The sequence below is a fragment of the Cariama cristata genome, unplaced genomic scaffold (assembly GCF_000690535.1).
Source record: "Cariama cristata isolate BGI_N322 unplaced genomic scaffold, ASM69053v1 scaffold32073, whole genome shotgun sequence".
In the NCBI taxonomy this organism is placed as follows: Eukaryota; Metazoa; Chordata; class Aves; order Cariamiformes; family Cariamidae; genus Cariama; species Cariama cristata.
In genome coordinates, this window is record NW_009607190.1 from 11051 (window position 1) to 21466 (window position 10416).

At 37.8% G+C, this 10416-nt stretch overlaps 1 protein-coding gene across 1 annotated transcript in view; it reads left to right on the forward strand.

Moving 5' to 3' along the window:
* Positions 1-4897, forward strand: part of CRK (v-crk avian sarcoma virus CT10 oncogene homolog) — a gene marked incomplete at its 5' end in the record, with an annotated part of 15942 nt that extends 11045 nt beyond the window's left edge. Inside the window, one exon of the mRNA XM_009696637.1 lies at positions 3669-4897. Within this exon, the coding sequence (XP_009694939.1) occupies positions 3669-3806 (138 nt within the window). The remainder of the gene's footprint in view (positions 1-3668) is intronic.
* Between the last annotated feature and the right edge of the window lie 5519 nt (positions 4898-10416).

Genomic DNA, 10416 nt, shown 5'->3' on the forward strand with positions numbered 1-10416 from the left:
CAGCAGGAGAAGATAACTTTTATTTTGCTTGTAACTGGACCTAATCAAGGAGTTGTTAGTATATGTTAATTAAGAGAAAAGAGAGGAGAAAAAGGGAAAATCTGTGGTAAATGACTCCGAGATCGATCGATTTTATTTTTTTTCTTTGTAACAGTAGCAGAACTCTGCCATCTTGACCTTACCAAAGAGGAGTACTTGGAATAAAACCACAGCATACAGAAGTCTTCACATGAACCTTCAGTTTTGCCTTGAAGCATATGGGATATATTTAGTTTTAAAACTTCTGATGAAGACTGAGACAAATCTGGCTTTATAGCAGGGTACAGTGTTGTTCTTGAGGTGCTGTGCTTGGTGGGATGATGTGCAATAGAATAATGACACCATAAGTCGGTGTTAAAAGTGAGAATTCAGAGAGCATCCACTTCTAGTCTAAATGTTTTAAAATTCGAGCACTCGTAATGAGTAATTTTTTGAAAGGTTCTCTGTATTGTCTTCAGGAGAGTATTTGAACTATAGATTAATATGCCAAGTTTCAAAGCAGATCTAGAAAGATCTGTAAGTTACCAAGGAACTAATGGAGCCGTTTTATTAAGCTGGCATTTGTGAAATGACCCATGCTTACTTAGTCAGTCCTGCTTTGACAGGTCTAAAGAGATGCATACACACATACATATATCTCTCTCTCTCTCTAATGTGAATGAAAGATTGTATTGGAGAGAGTGCTTGCTAAATGAAATTACTGTAATGGTTAAAGGACTATTTAAGCTCAGAGGTCTTTCTTCTTTTAACAATTACTGAAATGCAAATTTCAAGTGTAGCTTCTTATACTAAGGAGAATTCATAAATGGGTGTTCCTTTGCTGCAATGATGCTGAAACACCCCGGAAAACCAAACAAACAGCTACAGGATACTTCTGGGAGTGAGGGAGTGTCACAAGCATCCCATATTCTAACTCACTATCATTGCACTGTTGAACCCACCTTTTACAGGTGAGTTTGTCATAAGGTATCCAAGATAAACTCTATATGAACATGAAGTAGTATGCGATATTCAATAAGAGCAGAGGTCAGCAGTCTAAGGAAAGTATCTTACAGATAGCAAGCTTAAGTGCAATTTGTGCTTTTTCTTTCCTAGTGGGCTGGAGATTATATGCTTTTCTGTTGAAGGCTGATAGGTAGATTATATCCAGGTCTGAAGCAATTTAAAGCTATCTAGGAAAGTGTTCTTGTAATGGTTGTGATTAGGAAGTAAGATTTTCTGCTTCCAGTATTGTCACATTTAATCTTAACCTTGTTAAATTATGGCTGATGTATTGTTTTGGTCAACAGAGTATTTTTATTGGTGCAACCCCCCAGTGATTATTAGCAGTAGAAAAATTATACGTGTTATACATGATTACGTTCCTAAAGAGCTGAAACTAGCATTCAGTAGTCAAGGAAGGCTTCCTTTTTGCCTGCAGCAAATACATAAGAGGATTTTCTTCAAAATACGATTCATTAAAATGTCTATACTAATGACTACAAAAGGAAAAAATAAAGCTACAGCAAGAGTCCCAAGTGTGCCTCTCATTACCAGATAAGTAATCATCAGAGGTATGGGAAGCTTAATTAAGTGTCCGTGTAGTGGTTTGAATTTATGAACTGTTGAAAGCTCTTCTGGCAAAAGATTGCAAGTGATTAAAACCTGTAAAGTTAATGGAGATTGTTAACATCTTAAATTGTTTTCCTTGTTTTTCATTCACTGCCTGAAATTGAGAATAATGAGATTCTGTTTTGGATGAATTTGGAACACAGTGACAAACATCTGTGTAAACTAGTAACTGTATAGTCAGTGAATTTCTGGATGAAATGCAGTAAGGCTTGTGGCGGTGCCTTGAGAGTTTATTTACAGTATTAGTGAAAGAAAATAGAGTGTATCTGACCCAAAAGCATTCTCCATCTGTGACCCAGGAAGAATTCTGAAAACCATTGTATGTTACTTGTAAATAAGATTATTGATAAAATTTTACAGAGGGGTAGAAATGAGTAGACAGCTTTTCAATGTTGCATTTATTAACTCTTCAGTGACTGTCTTTACAATGTTAATTGTGCTTTCTTAGGCTGTATAAGTGCAACTTTTTAATTAAAGTACCCTTCAAGATTCAACAGAGTTGGGGACTGATTAAACTAAGATTTTTGGCCCAGACTTGAACTACTTGACTGCACAGCCTTGGGAAAGTGACTGCTGTGCAGTTTTCCAGCTTTCTTAAAGGGAGAACCTTTAGAATTGATTATGTAAATATTAGGTTGGAGATCAGAATGTGAGAGACATTACTGTGTTTTTATTTAGTGTAGTACATTAGAACTGGATACTTTAAAGCATATTGTTTCATTGGTCCATAGTAACCATTCTTTCATTTTTCTAGCCAAGTAATTCAAGTATAAGAGGGAGAGGGCATCAGTTGTCTTTACTATACCCATGGTATTTATTTATGTGAGAAATCTGTGGTGGACAAGACTGTAATACCGTCTCGCCTTGCCTCTGGTAGTGGCTAGTTGTGGATGCTCGGAATAAGAACAGAGCAGCCTTGCAGCACTACTTCTTATTCCTCGACATATTCTCCGAGTGTTTTATAATCTGTGGCGCTATATATATATGTATATTCCTCACTTACCCAGAACTTTTTCAGTACTACCTTGTCATGGTTTAACCCCAGCTAGCAACTAAACACCACACAGATGCTTGCTCACTCCCCCGTCCCTGCCGAGGATGGGGGAGAGAATCAGAAGAATAAAAGTGAGAAAACTCGTGGATTGAGATAAAGACAGTTTAATAGGACAGAAAAGGAAAAAAAAAAATGGTGGTAATAAAAGAATTAGAATATACAAAACAAGTGATGCACAATGCAGTTGCTCACTACTCACTCACTGATGCCCAGCCAGTTCCTGAGCAGCGACCCCTGGCCAGCTTTCCCCCTAGTTCATATACTAGGCATGATGTATATGGTCTGCAACATCCCTTTGGCCAGTTTGGGTCGGCTCTGCTGGCTGTGTCCCTTCCCACCTTCTCACTAGTGGGGCACGAGAAGCTGAAAGTCCTTGACTCGGGATAAGCACTGCTTAGCAACAACTAAAAAGATTAGTGTGGTATCAATGTTGTTCTCATACTAAATCCAAAACACAGCACTATACCAGCCACTAGGAAGAAAATTAACTCTATCCCAGCCAAAACCACATCATACCTGAAAAGCGCCTAGTGGAATTTCAAAATTAAGGAGCTTGTTTAGCTTGCAGATCAGTGTTCACTTTGTATCCCTGCAAGCCTTCCCTCCCTTACTGAGGTTGTTGATGGAGTACAAGCAGAGTGCAAGCCTCTGTCGGTTCAGTGAGATGCACTGATTGTGATAGCAGCTGATGTGAAGTCCCAAGAGTGCTCTGAAAGATTGGTATTGGCTCTTCAATTTAGGTAGTTCTCACCTAGTGTAGGTATGCTTTTTTCTCTCTGTACTTTCTTCAGGAGTGAATAACATCGGGTGGTAGGCTGATGTGTCAAAAGCGGTCAAGACTAAAACTACTTCTTATAGAGGTGTATCTGGTACACTTGGGTGATATGACACCAAAGGGGAGGGGTAGCAGCTCATCCTGTGTGTACTTCTGAATTGTAACCCTTCCTTATTTCTTACCCTACAGGTCGGTGAGACGGTAAAGGTCACAAAGATTAATGTGAGTGGTCAGTGGGAAGGAGAATGTAATGGCAGACGTGGTCACTTTCCTTTCACACATGTCCGCCTGCTGGATCAACAGAACCCTGACGAGGACTTCAGCTGAGTGTGGCTCAACAGTTGCGCTTACAGATGGGAACAATCTCAACTTGTTTTTATTGCAGATGCCATCAAGACTATGTTCCGACAGATGTTGAAAGCGGTATTGCTTGTACAAGCATTCTGATAACCCGCAAACCCCTGGGACTGAACACCACCATTCCTTAATCAAGGGTCATGTAATTCAGGGTACGACAGTAGATAACTTGTGTGTCAAGTGGCAGAACTAGTACATGATTATAGGTTGTAATGCCTGCTTATGTCCATGTGCACAGCAGACTGGACCTTGCCAGCAGCAGCAGTTGGAGAAAGCAGTAATGTAGGTGTTAAGATAACATTTATAGCTCTCTCCAGTCCTATTGCTTATGTTGCTTATTCCTCAGGCAATGAACATCAACCTTAGACAATTCAATATATAGGTAGAAATTCAGAAATTTATCCTGGAGCTTTCTCCATGTCTTTTTTTTCCCATCTTGAATTCTCTGTCCTAGAAAGGCTCTATAGTACTTTGCATGGTCAGCTAACTATGCATAGTGCAGATTCATGTAGAGCCCATTGGGGACAACCTTATGATTTACAGATGCTTACCGCTTTAATGGTAAATGACAGATCAAATCAACCTCGGAATTCTAGACGTTTGTGGACACTAGATTGATTTCTTCAGTACTGTTGATGCTTCAAACATAGCAGCTGATTTTAAATTAAAATTTCTATTAACACACCAATATCTCTTTTTATCCACAAATATAAGGCTTATGGAAGTGTAAACGTCCATATCAGTGCTGAAAAATACGTGCATAGCACTTTAATGCATAGCTTTAAAGCAGTGTTTGATTCACTAATATACTAAAATATTGACACTGCTTTCCAAGAAAATTAAATTATATAGGGCCAGTTTAATTTTTCTAGAATTCTTCAATACTCCTATTGTACAATACTCTTACAGTACAAATCAGTGTCAAACATGGTGAACTGACAAACCAAATATTTCTTTTATTTTAAAGTTACTCTGGGGACTCTTGTGGTTTAATTCCCATCTGTAAAATATTTGATAGTGAATTCATGAGGATTTTATTTTTAATAAACTAATGGAAAATACTTGTGTGCTTCTGGATTGATTCTCAAAAGGCATAATAGAGTAAATATGGCTTCCTAGCTCATAATGAAAATCAGTGCATTAAATAGGTGGTGTTATGCACTGCTTGGTTTTGGTGGGGTTTTTTTTGTCTGTTCTTCTAATTATCTGGTTTTCGCTAACATAAATCAGAATGGATTCAGTAAGTTTTGTAAACTGAAATTAAACACTGAAGTAACTATCCCTTGCCTGTACCCTGGATTGTTTTCCAAGCACAGCACTCTAGTGACCAAACTTAAGCAAACAAATTTTGGAACTTTGACTACAGTGTAATCCATACAGAACAGTTTTTCTAAGTAGCATCAAACTGAAAAAGTTGTTTTGGTTGATACAAACCATGTGACTCGAATGGCTCATTGGTTGTAGATGCCGTGAGGGCTAGTTCCCACTGCAAAGGCTATTGCTGCAAGGCACCGACCCGTACAACAGAATACTGGTAACACTTTACCTCAGAACTGTGTAACATGCTGGAAATTAAAATATTTCTGTTATATTTAAGTACTAGTTGTTTTACTTCAAAACTAATCCATCAGCAAGTCTGACTAATTTTCAGGTAATGGGCACTCATTAATTTTGTAGACTAACGCCAATGTACATTAATCATACTTTTCTGTCACCAATCTCGTAAGCACTACTGAAGATTATTAGAAAACTGACAGTTGTGACAGTGGTGTAAGAAGAATGGTAACAAAGGAATTGCAGTACTTTTCTAGCTTGGATTGCTATTCTGGTTAGGGTGATATGCCAGTGATTGTGGGATCTCTTCTAGCTTAGTACAAAATTTACTTGGAGGAAAAAAAATTGAGAAACTAACTAGGTTCTGTAACACATTTGTTTCTTTAAGGCTAATTTGTATTTTTCCTATGACCTTGATATTTACTATGACTGATTTTTTTTTTTTTTTTCACCCCAATAGCTGCACTCTAAATAACAGACTTAATACTGAGTTTATCAGTTGCCCATATATGCTTGTATTTTTCTTCAGGTATTGCAAAAGAAACATAATGAACTGTGTGTTCTTGAAGTAACACAGTTTGTTCTGAAGTATTTTTCCAATTGTAGTTAATGAAAGCCCATATGTTTGTACCTTTCCAATCAGCAATTATTTTAGGATACCAAAAGAACATTTTTCTGAAAGGAGTTTTATTATGCAAATATTGCCTTTTTAATGTGAAAGACATAAATTGAATTAACTAGCAAATACCCTGTGAACTTCGTAGATGTGTTTTTGTTAAGACTGTATAAATTGCTAATATTTGTACACTTTGAAAGAGAAAAAAAAAACAAACTAGAGGAGTCTTAATAGCTGCTGTTGCACTAGAATCCTAAGTTCTCGTCAAGCAGTTTTTGTTAGTGAACTGATACATTAATGCAACTGTTTTCCACTATTCAGTTCTAAGCCGAAATGTGATTTTGTTTCATAGATGATAGAAATGAGTATGTTTGCATTTGGATGAAATAGACATTTCAACTTATCAAGCTCTTAAAGGAAAATAGGTAGAACATATGTTCATGAACATGTAGATTAAATCCTTTTGTGGCCTTTGTTTATCCTCTTCTATTTGTTCCCTCCCTTCTCCCTGATGCGTGCAAAAAAATCATTGCTAAGAATGTTGGTCACAATCTTTTGTCTCTACTTGGCTGTGGTTTTGGTCTCTTGTGCATATAGGCAGGTGTTAGAACTAGAATAATCATTTCTAGAAATACACCGTGAAAGCAGAATGCTCAATTACACTGTGTTCTTCTGGTGCATTTACACATTATATCACACTAAAAAGTACAACTGGCTGCTATGGTTTTTTAATATATATTTCATTTTGGTAAACCCCAGCCTTTTTACTAATATTTGACCTGGTTAAATCTTGTTAATCTGTTTGAATTGTATTTGTTAATAATGCAAATATTTCTAATCATCTTAAGAGTAAAACACTTCATTTTTGTTAATGGTTTTGGGGAAGGATTCTAACCAAACCAGTTTGAAGAAAAATATGAACATGTGCCATTGTATTATAACACTATCCACTTTCTTGACAGTTAAAGTCTTTTTTTTTTTATTTTTTTGTAGCATGTAATGTATATGTTCATAGTATGTGAAGTAAATAAAAGTATAGCCAAAACTTTGACTTGGTGTCATTCTCAATCAGCTGTCATTGGAATACTTGCATTTAATAATTAAAAATAGAGCTGTTTATTATGGCCAGTTTTGTTTATTATGTTTATTATGGCAAATTTTTAATTGGCCATACTCATATGAAAACAGTTAAACATAACATCTCCAGAAGTAAGACAAACCACGGTGACTAAAATAACTTATCAACCAGTAAAATACGGCTTTTTTGAAACAAGACGACTTTCTGTAATCAAATGAGTTGCTTAAGTCAAGGGGGTGGGGGGAAAAGTGTATTCTCACAGCAAAAGAGGACTCGTGAGGAATGTTAAGATGAGACTTTGTAGCCCTTAGTCTCACTTCTACCTACAGAGGTCTATCAGGAAATAGTTTGGGGATTGTTTGGATGGTGTATGTCTGGGAAGATACAAAGCTGTTTATTCATTCTTAGAATTGTTAGTAAAAACATACATTAAGTATACAAATTAATACCAGCAATAATTTCAGATGGGAGTCTACTAATGGTTCGGAAGGAGTTCTTTCTAAATGTGGTAGTGAGAGAGCATTATTTCAATGGAAGGCTGAGATGTGCAGTGTACTGTTGAAGGGACGAAGCACAGAAAATGCGGACCAGAATGTCTATATCCCATGTGGGAGAACATTTGTAACGTGAATCTGCATTAGACCTACTTTGGCCTTTGTAATCCTTAAAAACTGCAACGGGACAGCGGCCTCTAGGCCCCCACAGATAAGAATCTCAATGTCTATACTATATCTAAAGCCAGACAGTTTAATTCGGGGTGTGCACCAAAGAACAATTCTCCACACCAGTGGGTTCCTTAGCTCAGCGGGGTGTGCCATAGTTAATCGTGGACCAAAACCTTGAAGCATTCAAAATCCCTCGAAGCATTTGGCCTTCTGGAAGTGCTCCCTAGTTCCACAGGTTCTTGCTGCATGGAAAAGGCCCATGTTGTACATTCCCAATTAAAACACTACTTACTTCATTGTTTCTAAAAGTGTAAAAGGACCAGTCTCGATAATGTTAGTACTGCCATAATCATTTTCCTTGCTGGTAAGGGCAAGGACAGCATTTGTTTTCTTAGTCACTCCATTACAGTGATGGCTCTTCATATTTTAGTTGATACATTCTCAGTCAGTTGGCTGCTACGGATAATTTTCTTGGCCAATACTGTTTCATGGAGTCTTCAAGTGGGATGTTACTTGTTAAATGAATGACTTTGCATTTAAGTGTACTGAGATGCCAGCCAAGTTTTCTTGTTATGTCTCCACACAGTAAAGATTATTCTATCAGCTTCAGATGGAAAAAATTAAATTTTCTTAGTACTGCCCTCAGCTTTGCTCCAGTGTCATTAAGACTTGGCTGCAGCAGAGCTGCAATCCAAGATTGCGTTTTAATGAGGTTACCCAAGATAATTTAAGAGCTCATGTAGTCAAGAGGAAGAGGTTCTATACACCTTTCCATGCTGTCCTGACAGCCATCCCCTCCTGCTACTTAACCTCGGACTGGTATTTGCAGAACTTCTCTGTGAGCTGATGTAACACAGGGCTCATGCAGAAACCTATTACCCCTCCTTTCCTTTCCCTCTCCTTCCAACAATGTTTTTTGGCTGCAGTGGTGGTTGAATCAACTCATGTAAAAGTTGAGGGTGCAAGGGACAAGCAAGGATTGTATGAGCAAATTATGCTGTGAGTATTTCCTTGCATTAAACTGTTTATTCCTCATGCTTCGCCACATCCCTGACCAATTCGCAAATATTTGCATGGCATCTGTAACAAGTACATTAAAAAATATTTGAATTATTTAGACAATACACTATAATTCAGCAAGCGTATCAAGTATGCACCTCACTTTTGGCAAGCGTATCAAGTATGCACCTCACTTCTGGCAAGTAAGTATGCTTAAAGTGGCTTGGTTTATTTATATTGTTGAGCTCTTTACATCTTGAGTACAAAATGCTGAACATGAGGATAACAGAAAAGTTCCTAAACTGATGCAAATCTCATTGAGCACAGCTCCCATACAAAACTAAGCCTCAGTTACTGAAAAATAGACTTTTATTGTCAAGATTTATGAAGTCCAGAGGTGATTTACAAGTCCCACAACAAGTTTTAGTAAATTTACACAAATATATGGTGACTCTCTGTACTGCTGGGATCTTTTGGGTGCCTACCAGAACTGCATTGGTAATGGTACCATGTATTTACAAACAGTTCACAGGTAAAGGTATATGATTCCCAATTTCAAGAAAACCAGCATTTTCTGATTATATTTTGACTGAACTGAAAATGGCAATTTTTTTCTGGACATGACACCTAATTTTCACCTTACTACAGACATGCCAATGTCTTTATTTTTTCTTTTATGGAATTCTGATTAGATAATCCTGAGGTGTTAAAAAGAGTTGAGGCCCAAAACGTCCCATGGAAACAGACCATTGGTTTTCTGAGTAGGCAAACAGTGATACAAAAAACATTCTGTTCTATTTTTAGATTTATTTATTTAAGAAAACTATAAGGTTATGTTAAATTTACATACCCTAAAGCTCTTGTTCACCAACTGAAATAAAGCATTAAAATTAATTAGGAAACAAACTATTAAAAAAAATGTGCTTTAAATGGTGCTTTAAGTGTGTGCCCTCAGACACATCAGGAGCCCATTTCAGTGGGCCCAGCACAAGAGGGTAAATAGAAGGGTACTCGACACCGTGTCCAAGAGGTGCCAGGGCCTGCTCAGTCTCTGCTGGGTATCAAAAACTGCGAAGGTCTTTGTGCCCTTCTGCACCTCAGGAAGGCTGAGAATCTTTAGCCTGCTCATCCTAGGAGACACTGGGAAAAAGAGAGATACAAGACATCATTCACAGCTACCCTGAGGAAATCTTTGAAGATTAAATTTATGCCAGGCCAAGCATAATCCCTTTTAGTTTTCTCAAGCCATTCTGATTTTGGAAATTGAGGCGTTCTCTCAATTATTTAACCGTATGCTCCATTTTTTCAGAAGTACTCTGTGAGGAACTTGTGAAACATTGAATTTTAACTTCTAGTTCCTCTAGCCTCTTAAAACTGTGGAATTATGTCAGACATAGCACTGGAGGTGATACTTCGCTTGAGTAAACACCCTGGAGAGATTGCAGAAGCCTGCTAAATCGGACCTTCTGCCTTTCACCCGTTTCTAGATTCACCACACTGTATGTATGGAGCACACCCGGTGATCTGTAGGAAAATACAGAGAGCTATTCAGGTAGTATTGTCAGCGTTTGAGGGCAGCAGAAGCACCCTCCCTGAGAGAAAGAGATGCATTGAGGGAAATGCCATTCTCCCTGAGCAACCCCAGCCACGGCGCGGGGCCTGGCTCGC